A 13,356-nucleotide genomic window follows, 5' to 3' on the forward strand; every position below is an offset into this window, starting at 1 on the left:
GAAATGTAGCAGACAGTAACAATACAATTTTAGTTGTACACTGTCCCTGGAAAATAGAACACAGAGAACCATTGGGGTAATCAGTAAAAAAAAAAAAAAAACAATAACGTAGTACATCACATTATTATAAAGGTAAACTATGCGCGTACATGTGTCACAGAAACTAACATTCTAACAGTTCTGTAATCTTCTCTATACAGGTCTATGAAGTAAGCAGATACTATCTGTGGAATCCACAATCTGAAAGCAGGAAAAGAAAACTCCTGAATGCACACAGGAAGAGCTCTCATAACGTGCGAGTGCACGAGGGATGTGACGTACCTACTTAACTACCTACTTACCTGCAGCATCATTTCTGTCAGAAAGACAACCCTGGGACACAACCGGGAGCTTTATCCACCATTCTTCACAGCTGTGACCTAACAAGTTTCAATGCTTTTAGTCTGATGAGCTTGTAATTAATGTGATGTCTGTTTGCTGACCTTCTGCTCCTCCATTAGTATAACCTGGAAGGGACTGTGGCAGACTTGTACGGTCCTTTGTTTTAGAAAGTACTCAGTGTGTATTTCCTTGTATATTGTATGTATCTAAAATGAGTCCTTTTTGTATTTATATTAATTTTGTGCAAGCATAAAGATACAGGGATGCTCTTTATCCCTGTCTTTGGTGTATGCTGTTATTTCAGGCTTTATTGTATTACATGAACATGGTACTAGTGCCCTGTTAAAGGCCAGTTTCGAGTAACTGTAAAGCTTCTATGTTTGGTAACAGACAACTAATTGTTTTTTTTTCATACAAACACACAGTTGCCATCAAGTGGTCATCTGATTTTGTGAATCCACTTTTCAGTTTTGACAGCCTGGGGACAACAAATTAATTTTTATTTTGCGTAGATGAAACTTTACACTAATTCTGTGAGTCCATCGGTAATTTTTCTAATTAAAAGTTGTTTTTTTGTCAACAGTTGGTTACTCCCTGGCACTGTGAGCTGGCTTTTTAAATGACATGGTGATCCCCGCATATTCTACATTTTAACTAATGTACCTCCTCTGCAAAGAATAAAAATGATTTAAAAAGTGTTCTATGCTCACGTAATTCTAAAAATGGGCCTGTCTGAAATATTAAACTGTAAGTGTTCAACCATTGCTTTTGAATTGCTATGATGACGCCTGCTATTCCACATACAGATTCAATATGCGGCATGAAAAACAAGTATGTAGAGATATATTAACCCTTTCATAGATGAAAATGACCCTGCCTTACTGAAACAATTACACAGTGAATTGGACCAAAATCTATTGCATACAGTAAAATACAGCATCAATACACAGGGTCAATGTCTTAGGTTACCAGCCCAGGAGTGCAGGATTCTACTTAAAAACAGGTCTGTGCTTCATGCAGGTGGAACATTTTCCTTTAACTGGGCCCAATGAGCATGGTGCTCAACAAGAACACTGTGCAATGGAAACGTAGCTGAATAAAGGATGGGAAGCAGAGCTGTTTAATTTGCAGGACCTCTGTGACACTTCAAAACCCATCTTCAGTATTTACATTAAGTTATTTATAACTGGGATGCACTGTTTAAAGATGGCAGCTCCATTCTCTAACGTTGGCTTACAGGAGACATTTGAACAACCACTAACAACTCTAGAGATTTAGGCTGCTTGCATTAGTTCCCTTGTGCTTTTTATATCATAACCTGAATGTGAACTTGGTATCAGCTATACAAATTGTATACCTACAGTATGTGCCTTAAATCAAGTTGTAATAATACATAACACATATCTTCCAAAAATAGAAATAAACTTATAATAACCGTAGCATGGATTTGATTCTATCTTGTAGGTTCTGAGCTATTGATAATAGAAAACAAATTCTTGTCTAAATTTTGTTTAAATTAAACTAGCTTTACAAAACTTGCCTGCTGTGCTAACTAATTTGTGGTGCATTGAAAAACATGATATAACAACACTTAATCAGTGTAATAATAACCTAAAGAAATACACTACTGCTAAATAAATAAATAAAAGGTGGCTCACCCACAGTGCTAGCAATCCCTTAAACCACAGGTCAGGTAACATCAAATTATTTTAGCTGTTAAAATCTGATATCCTTTTCCAATCCTCGGTTCACTCAGTGTGCGGATAAGCCTCCCTTTAACATATATTTAACACATAGCAGAGCAACAGAGTTGCTGTACAATGCTGGAAATTCAAGAAGTAAATGACTACATATGTACTGGGCAGCTACTGTGCACGCAGCAGGGATATAAAATACCCCATGCAAGAAGATAGATTATTTTAAAGCATTTCTTGAACCAGCTTAACCAGATCCTCAACCAACATCAAAGTCCTAAAGCAGCATAACCATCTGGAAACCAGAAAGCCTCAAACAACTAGATGCTATACCAGTGGCCATTGCCAGGTTTTTCCTCTGACTATACTTCCATGGGAAACCATGGTTAGAATATTATTTTTGTATTACTATATTTTGAAAATTGCTTCAGACGCTTGAAGCCCATTCTACTGTTGCCTTTTCTAAAAAATAAATCAGAAACCCTTGCAATGAGTACTGCATTTCTGTTATAGACAAACACAGAGGTTCAAATTAGTGACTATTTCATATCACTGCAAAACTTATAGAACTCTCGTAAACAGATTGGGCCTTTGTTTTGAAACAAGTGTGACACTTTTTTTTTCAGAGTGGGATTAAACTATTTAAAGAGATGAACCATGAAAGAAGCACTGAAAAGTCTGTAGTTTGTTATCTCCCCCTGGTGGTGTAATGACTGCTTTACTTGTCAAAGACGTCTCATAATTAAATGTTTGGTTCTGTGTTCTGTCGCCAACCCACGTCTTTTATATCACCAATCCAGAAACGCATGTGAGGCTGTCACCGTTCAACTATGTTGGTTCCATTTACTTTACATTGCTGTACTATACAATGATACATGACAGAGAAGGTAGAGTCAACAGAATTAAAGCTTATCTGGTTCTAAAGAAGATAAAAGACAATTTGGTAGTACCATATTCCTATAGCAGCATAGTGTAGACATAAGTTTATTAAACATCTTTTGGAACATGAATAAACGTAAAATCTGCAATGTTTTGCTGTAGTGAATGCAAATACATGTCATAGAGTAATAGTTCATTTTTATGTTTATCTATTTTTACAAAACATTCAATAAACATGTTGTTCATGTTAATCTAACACTTCTCTCCTTACAGTCTGAAAATTATTTCCAATCTTGTTAGACAAATGCTACTGAAAATGCTTGGTGCTTGTTGATCAGACCATGTTTGTGTTATTTTTATTTATTTAAAAAAAAACAAAAAACAAAAAAAAAACAGCCTGAGCATTGTTCTAAACTTTCATTCTCTGGATTGCAGATCAGTGCACTCCACAGGATCCGTTCAGCAATCCTTGCTGTTTTCCTCGGCTGCAAAATACATTTTGTGTAGGGTGTTACCTCAGGTTAAAATGTTATTCAGGTGTGAGGTGCCCACTTGAAGACCCCAGAGATGTACCCTACTTAGCTTAATCCAGATGGTTGTCATGCTGATCCGCTGGAGAGACTGCACTGTTGTTGATCCCCGGAGCCAGCATCGCAGCCGTTGTGTGTGCTGATGCGCTGGGGAGGCAAAATAAGCTGATCCCTGGAGCCAGCATTACACTTCAGCCATCAACAGCAGGCAGAAGGATATCTACATCATCAGATGGAAAGAAATGCAAATGGATGGAGATGCAGATGGATCACATTAATTTACAGTAAAGCTAAGTCTTAGTTGGTGCTTACCTTGGCGAGAGCCGAGTTCAAATCAGCATGAAGTTTTAACATCTACTCTCATGTAATGGAAATCAACAGCATGTAGAACAGGAGGTTGTCTTTTTTAACTTAGCTTTCCTCTTGTAAAACCATGTTGTTATAGAAGGATTTCATATTGTGTGTTAAAATGCTTTGATTGTGAACTCAGCAGCTGCTCTTCAGTTCTAATTGGCCATCACAGATATAACATAGACTAGAACAGCAAAAGGGTCTTGATATTAATAAGCGCCAGCACTATCTAAAGCACAGCTGTATATTACCAGCAATACCAAATGATCTTTTCACTAGATGATGCTGGCTCTTATTTCTAAAATAAATACCTCAACTAAACTTAAGACATGCTAAAATCAGGTTAAAGCACCTTAACATATGACAATTATCACACATTTGATATTTGTACTCAATTTTCCTACTTGTGTTACCTGCAAGAACAGTAAATCAGCAGGGAAAGTAAACTACTTCAATCAAACCTCCAGCATTTTGGAAAACGTAATCTACATACATGTGTTTTAAAGGCTATACAAAATTAATAGTTTGTTTTAGTTCCACACAATTAACACAAGGGAGGATGTCATTAATTATATGGTTAATGCTAAATATGTGTTAATTGGAAAATTTAACTATTATCCCTAGTGGGATTTTTAATTGGTGTTTGGGTGGGGCAGGGGAACAAAGAAAATGACACAGAAGTGTGTTTGTTTGAAAGGGGCTGAACTGGGGAGACAGATAAATCCTTTTGACTTGAGATCTGTTGTTTAAAAGCTGCTGCTTATGTTGTTCCTCTAAATGCCATTAACTTTAAATAAGGATAAACCTTTGCCAATCAGAGATGTTTTGTTCCTGTTGGATTTAATCAAAAGCAAGCAGTTTTTCCATGTGCCTGAAGGATGGAATAATTGACTGCCTTTCTGATTCAATCTGTGAAAGAATGTGTGGATAAAGAAACGGCTACAACTGGTTGAACTTTGCAAACCAATAATAATCAACAAAGATAATAAACACTTTTAAGTTTGATTATTTGTGTGCTTGTTTAAGAAAAGGCCTGCAGTTCAACAGTCCTATTGTGACATTTATGGAACTTTGCCATCACCACTGGATTTGCTGCATGACTCTTTCATACATAATATTAAAAAAGAACAGAAAAACTTGTTAGAATGGGTGTATGCTATTAAGAGGTTTAAGCCATATGGCTAGAGGAACTGTTTGATAAAAAGCAGACACCTCACACCCTCCCCAAGCTTGCCTAACAACATTATCACAAACTAACCTCAAACCATTTGTGCTGGAAGGTCAGAATTTGAATTGACATTCTGCTATTTTCAGTGTGTGGGGCAAATTATCTTTTAACTTCAGAGGTTAGAGTCAAGGAAGGTTAAATAAAAGCAGTTCCTTTTTTTTTACAATAAAACTTTTATTTGAGTAAAGTCAGTGAAAATTCACACTGGGCTCATCACAACCCTCATTTCAGAAGACGTTGGAAGTATAACGCTTAAATTCCTGAGAACTTTACAGAGATCACAATACTCATTTTGTTTCGCATGGTGTTCTGGTTTCATTCCAAACCTGCTTGAAACAGCAGTCAATTTGCTCCTTATTCAAATACTACAGTTAATGTAGCAGAATACATAAATATGACATCAACTGTAAAAAAATAAAAGTATCTGTTATCTTGGGTTAAAACTACAGATTACTGTAAAAAAGAAAACTAAAATCTACCGCGACAACAGAAACTTTCACACACCTGGCAATATAGCACAAAGTATAATGCTTACACGCCCCTGCCAAGTTATAGACATTCAGTAGCTTTATTTCTGGGAATTACTTTAAACTTATCTTTGTTATTGCAGGCTCTTAACCAATTGAAACGATATGTTTTTTTCTTAAATGTAACATTTTAATAACTTTTAATATATTTCCATACATAATCACAAATACTCAAAAATAATTTCCCCTTGTCATCACCTATATTTGTATGTACTTTCAGTACATACCAATATCTTTATATTTTTGCTATATTGAATGCTGTTTCAATATGTGTAGCCAAAAACAAAGTTTTACCAATGTATCAAAATATAAAAATACCCTAACGTCTTCAAGTACTTAATCTGTTGCATTTGACCATCATTCCATGACTATAAATCACGAAGATCGAATGCAATACATCGGGTTTCAGTGTACGTTAAATAGCCCATGCATATTTAATGCTTTTTAGTTGCAACTTCATACATATACTCTACACCCTTCTGTCTGGAAACATTTGCCCTTACGTCTGCTCTTTCTAAGGTTTTTGTACTTGCACTGCAGACACCTGCTGAAAATTAAACCAATGTTGAGATGCCATGGAATTCCACATCAGGGAAAATAAAAGCAAACTTCAAATTCAGCCTTATTGCATTACTTCTTATAGTTAAAATGTTGATTTATAATCCCACCACAACGGCCCCAAAGCCACTATTTGATAAAACAAAAATTTGAAAAAAAAAGAAACAAAAACAATAAAAGTGTAAATACTAACATCAACACAGACAGAGCAGACAATTTGTTCCTAAAAGAAACTATATAAGTTTCTGCAATATAAAATATTTTACTATATAGAACATTATATGAAGTCATAAAGGTTTACTAAATTAAAAAAGAAGGTATTTTAAAACATGTTCAAGAGAAATAGATTGGCTAAAAGTATGGGGTCTTACAGTATAAACATATTTGTGTGCTCAAAACTTAAAACCACATTTCTTATATTTAGGGTCAAGGAAAGGAGGGTTTTGTTTTGATCACAGTCCTATCACCATTAAACACCCAGTGTTTTCCATGGATTACACTGTGGTGGCACTTATCGGACAAGAGAAAGTGGCACGGAAAAAAAACTTTTCTCCTTTACATTATTATTGGCACGTTACATTAATCATGATTTTATCAACACATGTTTTTCAGAAGGATGGAGGCTTCATTAAAACATTTACGGCTGGCCCTGATTTTACACAAGGACCAGGATGTGGAGCTCAAGGCACTATGGGAGCTGTAGCTTTACTTTCCTAAACATACAACTTGTGATGGCAGCCTGCATATCCCATAGCAGTAACATCAGAGTGAAAGACAACTTTCAAAACAACCTTTTAACTGAGAAGAGTAGTTCCTTTTTCTTACTCCACAGAGAGGATCTGCTGCAGTATGACATTTTAGGCCTAAACAGCCCTCAAACCATAGCCTGAAACTGTGCTTGCATTGCTAGTGTTACTTTCCTGAAACTGGTGCTCTGGAAAGGAATTAACGTATGGTGTATGGGTAGCTATATGTCGAGGTAGCGTGCACTATGCTATCTTTATGACTCTTGCCTTGTGTGCCCAATCAGCCTGCATTGTGAATGCTTTTCTATCCTACCTCTTCCTCACTGAGCCTTGAACTAACCAGATTAACAACGTTACAGGTGACACAGCCTTAATGAAGCCTACATTTTTTTCCCATAGAAAAACACTGATAAGCACCCATGAACTATACCGACACAAACACACAATGTGTGTTGCTAACTACTGAGATTACTGTATGCAAACACCACAATTAATATATAAAAGACCATATACATTTATATACAAATATAAAAATACCTCATTATTACTCTACAAAAATGTCCTCAGTTTTGATAGAAGTAATTAAATGTCCAGAATCTGAACCCTCTTCTTTAGGAGGCTCTTCGTTTTGCAGTGTCGGCTGGTTATCCAACATTGAGAAAACCTGAGCGTTTTGGGCGAAGCACAGATGCTTGATAACCTCGTTGGGGCTGACGAACGTCATGTCACATACGTTACACTTGTATGGCCTGCTGGACGGGAGGAATATAGCATCCATTTGGCTGCCTTCTTCATTGGAACAGAGTTCCATGCTCTCCTTATCCACCACTGTATATGATTCAGCGCTCTGGTTAAGGCACATATGTCTGGCAGCTTGGTTCGCCCGGCAGAAGCTTTTGCCGCAGGCACTGCACTTGTAAGGTTTGCCAGTGTGAATGTACATGTGCTCCCGCCAGTGACTCTTCTGAATAAACTTGCGGCCACATGTGGAGCATTCATATTTCCGCCTCTTGACCTCTCGCTCCAGGTCCACGCTCTCCAGGTTGTCGATGTCAGCAATGTCCGAAGGAGGTGGCGTCTCTGCCTGGGGCTGCAGACCCTCCATTCTTGGGGAATCAGTGGGCGGCTGATGCTCCCCGTCGCTAATGATGTCACCTCCTCCCTTGGGGGTGTCGTCTGGCTCGCCAGATGGTTCTGGAGCGCTGCTGCTCAGCATTGGGGACACGCTTGCCTCAGCTAGGCTGGTTGCTGATGGAAACAGCAACTGAGAGTGAAGCAGAAGGTGTTCCCGCAGGGAGCTCCGCTGGTTGAAACGTCTGCTGCAAAGATGACATGAATAATGTTTGCGGAAAGAAGAGTTTCTCTTCATAATACTGGGCTTGACGTGGAGAATGGTGTTTGCGGCAGGATTTTCGTCGACAACAGGTGTATCCAAGCCCTGCACCTCTTCTGTGGAAGGATTAGCACTAGAAGCATCTGCTTCCTGAATGGCCAGGACTTGTCTGGATTCAGAGGCAAGCTGGTTACCCTGGTTACCCTCCAAAAGCTGTTCCTGGTCACAGGCTGTGGAAAGTGCTTTAGGCGCACTTAGTCTGCTGGGAAGGCCGGCCTGTTTATCTGAAATCTGAATGCCATAAAGAGAAGTGGCCAACGGAAAAAGCTGTTCAGGGTGTGGAAATACACCTTGTCCAGCCAGGCTGGCCTCTTGTAATAATGGATAGGCATGCAGAAATTTCACACCCTGCTCCAGCCGGACTGGGTCAATGAGCTGAGGAGCCAGCTTTCCTGTGTACATCAGATTCAGGAGGTAGCTAAAGATATCAGGCTGTATGTCTGCTGGCTTTAGTCGGACACAGTCACTGCAAAAACAGAAATGAAAACAAATCTGTCATATACAGTTACAGTACTGTGTTTCTTTAATATGAACAATGTTATTAGTGTTTTTAAGGAGTTTTATTTAAAAGCAGTGCACATCAAGCAAAAAAGCACTGTGCTCCCTTTTCTTGTGTTAAAATAAGTTTGGTTCTTGTTTTTAATTACTTAAATTGGGATATGAAGATATTTCAAATACACTGTTATAGATGAAGTTACTGCTTCTTATCGATCCCATCACCTCCTGTGTTATAGCTCAAATCTAAAATCATTAATGCCAGCAATCATAGGTATATCTATCTGAACATACTAAAACAAAAACAAGCGTGGAACCAAAATCATTTTCATCACAAAAAAGAATGGAGGGTAGTTCTAATTTAAAAGCCAATTACCTGTCCTGGTGAATGAAGAGCATTCTGAAGTAGTTGGAGAAGGCTGCAAGAACAGATTTGTGAGCCTTGAAGAAGACATCACCAATAGCCACAGTGCAATCACACAGGAAACCAAACTCCCTCTGAGCATTCAGCTGCTGTAGGAGGATGAGACCATGGTTGGCCAGCTCCATACTTTACCTATAAAATGCACAAGTTATATGCAATTAAAATGTTTCACTGAGGGATCTCTTACTGTTTGAAACAAACACCACCTGCAATACAGTTCATGAATGTAAAACTCTTTCAATACTGAAGGCCAAGGAAATGAAGTATTCAATTAAACCCTGCCTAATGTAATTATTTCAGATACTTGATGTTCAAGGTACAGATTTAAACTAGGCTTATTTTCCTTATGTTTCTATTTTATCAGAAATGTACAGTCTTTTTTTTTTCCAATTGTGAGTTCTATAGCAATTGTATAAATTGAATAATATGAAAACAATTAAAACAGTTAATCATCAGCATTAAATGATAAACATAATGCAACACTAAAACTGGTATAGTTTGGTAACTTAATTTTATTACATTATTTAGGAAGGTAGTTTTGGTGTCAGTGTTTTAGGAATAGGGACTGAAATTTGAACAATTTGACAACACCAATTAAAGGAAACACATTTTAAAGACAACAGTCTAAGTTAGTATTGGTTTACATTAATGTTTAATAAAAAGCAGAACATAAGGGTCACATTGTGGTACACTAGGAATGGATGTGGGTTTTACTTTTTTTTTTTTTTTTTTTTAAGAGGCCCCTTGAAGCTGTGTAAACAAACAAAAAATGCAGCCAACAGGAAAAACAACCACAAAACGTCAGCTTCTTCAGTAAGAGGCAAACACTGCTGTGTGCAACCAAGCAAGCTTACAATCTCTAGAACAGGAATAAAGTAAAAATGTAATGTTATAGTATGGGAAATTCCTGTCATTAGTGTAATGTTTTCAATTAATTTTCAGAAACATTTGTTCTGCATTATGAAAGCTGCATATCAACAAGATCAAGTCATTTCTTAAAGAGAGATGTTATGTAAAAGTACAAAAACACTCAATTCCTTTCTCCATTTACATTAAAGCTTTGGGCTAGTCATCTGTTTTGTGATGTGTACAGTCACATAAAGTACGCGTCTTGGAGAAATACAGTAGGGAACAAGCGTTGCACTTCAATGCATTTATTTGTTTTAAATGAGCAGTCACATTCGCAGATCGCAGAAAAGACTGAATACAGACAGTTGAGATAGTACCGCCCATCAAGAGACACGTGGCCCGGAGAGAGCAAAACCACTTCCGCAGTGCGCTTTCATCAAAACCAAAATAAACTCCCTAAAATTAAACATGCTTGCTTCACCTTAATAAACCCTTCGTAAAACTTTGCACCGTGTACAACGTGGTAATATACCGAAGCTAACCTTATTCCCCGAACTCTTAGAGATTGTGATTTTACAGTTTGCGTTGCTGATCCGCCTGCTCTAGCAGAGGTCCAGCGGCAGGGTGACGCGAAACATTAACGAAGCTTCACGAAATGGACACACTCGGAAAAGCAGGAGGAGGTGGTCACCGAGCAAGATTTTAACTTTAAAAGTATTTGAAATGTCTAAAGCTTTTAAAATCTACTCGGTTTACACACTCATGCGTCCAAAAGAGAAAACATGTATGGTTACCTACCTTGTGCTTTGTGTAGCTGCTCTAATTTTGTGCTTTGTTGTTGTTTGTTACCGGGGACTTGTCCGTTGAGTTTACAGCTGCTCTGTTCCTCTAAACGTAGCATTGGCGGCTATGGTCGGTGTTTTCCGGTCGGGTTACGTTACAATCACATGACCGTCTCCAAAGCATTGAAGAAGAAGAAGAAAAAAAAAACACACACACACACACACATTTGTTAAATCCCACTACCCTCGACTCAATACTCATTTGTTTTCCGTTTGTAATACTTTTGTTTCATATGCTACGACTGCGCGGGTGTTTTATACTCAGACTAAATATAATTTAATCTGCAATGTAACACTGTATGCCCCGATTTTAAAACTGTGTTAGGTGCAAATTTCGCAAGATGCCTATTTGGTTTGTAAAACATAAAACGATTTGTGGTGTTTCTTCCGTGCCAAGTACATTTTATTTTATCGTCCTAAACTAGTCAGTTAAAAAAGCAAACAGAAAAAAACAAAAAAACTTTATTTTTTCAAAATAAATAAATAAATAAATACGAACTCAACTTAGATGTGTTACAAAACAATATAATAGATAATAGTATAAAGTCTACATTCTGGAACAATCCCAAGTAATTTCCTTGTGAACCTTTTTGTTACCCAATTTATGTATGAATTGCGCTTTCTTCGTTTCAGGTTTACTCAGGTGTCTGAAGTATTTTTATACAAATACACTGTCAACACCACCGGGTCTTGTATTTTGATTCAGTCTGTTCAGCCTACCGTTCTGTAAGTTCTGTTATAATGTACTGTCTTTTAGCTTCACCGTTACCCTCCACAATCGTCTCTAGAAAACCAAAGGCATAGCCATGTAATAATGTGTATTGTTAAAAGTAATTTTACTGACTTCTTTTTTTACTGAGTATTTTATTGTGCAATATTTATGTAATTGTCTATTTTTTTTAATATAAACCTAGCTAGCCTATTATTTTAAACAAAAATGTGTCTGTTTATTTATTTACATTTGAAATATAATAAAACCTTAAATTAAAACGGTTATTGTTAATCAGAGATTGGACACAAAACAGCTTCAAATGGTGGATCTCTTTAATATCTTAAAATGGATACAAAAGACAACGTTTATATTCATGGTATACCAAGGTTAAAGTTTTAAGGTCCTGGGGACCCCATCTGTCCTCTGGTTTTCATTCCAACTGTCCCTTAATTGAAGTAATAATTGGCTGAATTAGACCTTTTTAAATGTTCTCAGCTCCTAAAAAGCTGCAGAGTTCAAGTTACTTATACAATGTTATAGCTAACTTAAAATCTGCAACTTTATCATTGTCGATCTATCCTGAATTATGTTGTCATCACCAAAATATCAGGAGTATATACCAGCATGAGAATAGTACTTGCATCAGCTTGTACTTGCACTGAGCTGCTCCATACCTGGCCTCATTCTACTACTGCTCCTAATTATAACTAGTCCCTGTATCTTGTATCTGATTTGACTCCTATAGGTATCCATATTCACACTCTTTGCAATTACTCTTATTTTAAATAATTCTCAGCCATTTGTCGTACATGCCACTTGCTCTTACTGGACGTTACTCATATAAGCAAATATTTTTTTACTGTAAGTTAACTGCTCTTAGTTGAACTCGCTCTTAAATGTAATTATCTACTGTATTCTTTATTTTGCTCTTATTGGAATTTGACTATTGTACTTTACTACAGTTTTTATCAGTAATGTGATATTCTTTAAATTGATAACTTGCAAGGTAATTTGTAATGTGATACTTTGTAACAACCCTAAGTCACCCTGGATAAGGGCGTTTGCTAATAAATAAATGAATAATAATAATGAGAAGACTTGTGTTTCTGTATGTATATATACTATGTCAAGAAAGACACAACTACACTTACAATTCCATAACAACATTGATTAAAATCTATTAAAAGATAACAAAAAAAAAAAAAAAAAATATATATACAGTGGCTTGCAAAAGTATTCAGACCCCTGCCAAGAAAAGGCCATCCCTCAAAACTCAGCGCTCAAACAAGAAGAAGACTTGTGAGAGAAGCCACAGAGAGGCCAACAATCACTTTGAAGGAGCTACAGAGTTCAGTGGCTGGGAGTGGAGTAATGGTGCACCAGTCAACCATATCAAGAGCTCTGCATAACATTGGCCTGTATGGGAGGGTGGCAAGAAAGAAGCCGTTACTCAAAAAGTACCATCTGAAGGCGCGTCTGGAGTTTGCCAGAAAGCATGAGAGTGACCCAGCTGCGATGTGGGAAAAGGTTTTGTGGTCAGTTGAGACCAAGATAGAGCTTTTTGGGCAAAACTCAAAGCGCTATGTGTGGCGCAAACCTAATACTGCCCTTGCCTCAAGACACACCATCCCTACAGTGAAGTATGGTGGTGGCAGCATCATGCTATGGGGATGCTTTTCATCAGCAGGGACTGGGCATCCTGTTACAATTGAAGGAAGAATGGATGGAGCAAAATACAAGAAAATAC

The 13,356-nt window shown here is 37.3% G+C and overlaps 2 protein-coding genes across 5 annotated transcripts in view; one reads left to right on the forward strand and one right to left on the reverse strand.

The window, feature by feature from the left end:
• Positions 1-3,210, forward strand: part of akap12b (A kinase (PRKA) anchor protein 12b) — a 53,789-nt gene extending 50,579 nt beyond the window's left edge. For all 4 annotated transcript variants that reach the window (XM_041252386.1, XM_041252385.1, XM_041252384.1 and 1 more), the window contains one exon: positions 201-3,210. The gene's annotated coding sequence lies outside the window, so the exon portion shown is untranslated. The remainder of the gene's footprint in view (positions 1-200) is intronic.
• A 2,006-nt stretch (positions 3,211-5,216) lies between these two features.
• Positions 5,217-11,301, reverse strand: zbtb2b (zinc finger and BTB domain containing 2b). Its single transcript, XM_041252388.1, has 3 exons — positions 10,854-11,301; positions 9,159-9,338; positions 5,217-8,753 (listed from the first exon to the last, which is right to left on the reverse strand). The coding sequence occupies exons 2-3, from the start codon at positions 9,329-9,331 to the stop codon at positions 7,439-7,441; spliced, it is 1,488 nt and encodes a 495-aa protein (XP_041108322.1). The 5' UTR covers positions 9,332-9,338; positions 10,854-11,301; the 3' UTR covers positions 5,217-7,438.
• Positions 11,302-13,356: the final 2,055 nt, after the last annotated feature.

The sequence above is a fragment of the Polyodon spathula genome, chromosome 6, assembly GCF_017654505.1.
Source record: "Polyodon spathula isolate WHYD16114869_AA chromosome 6, ASM1765450v1, whole genome shotgun sequence".
Taxonomy (NCBI): Eukaryota; Metazoa; Chordata; class Actinopteri; order Acipenseriformes; family Polyodontidae; genus Polyodon; species Polyodon spathula.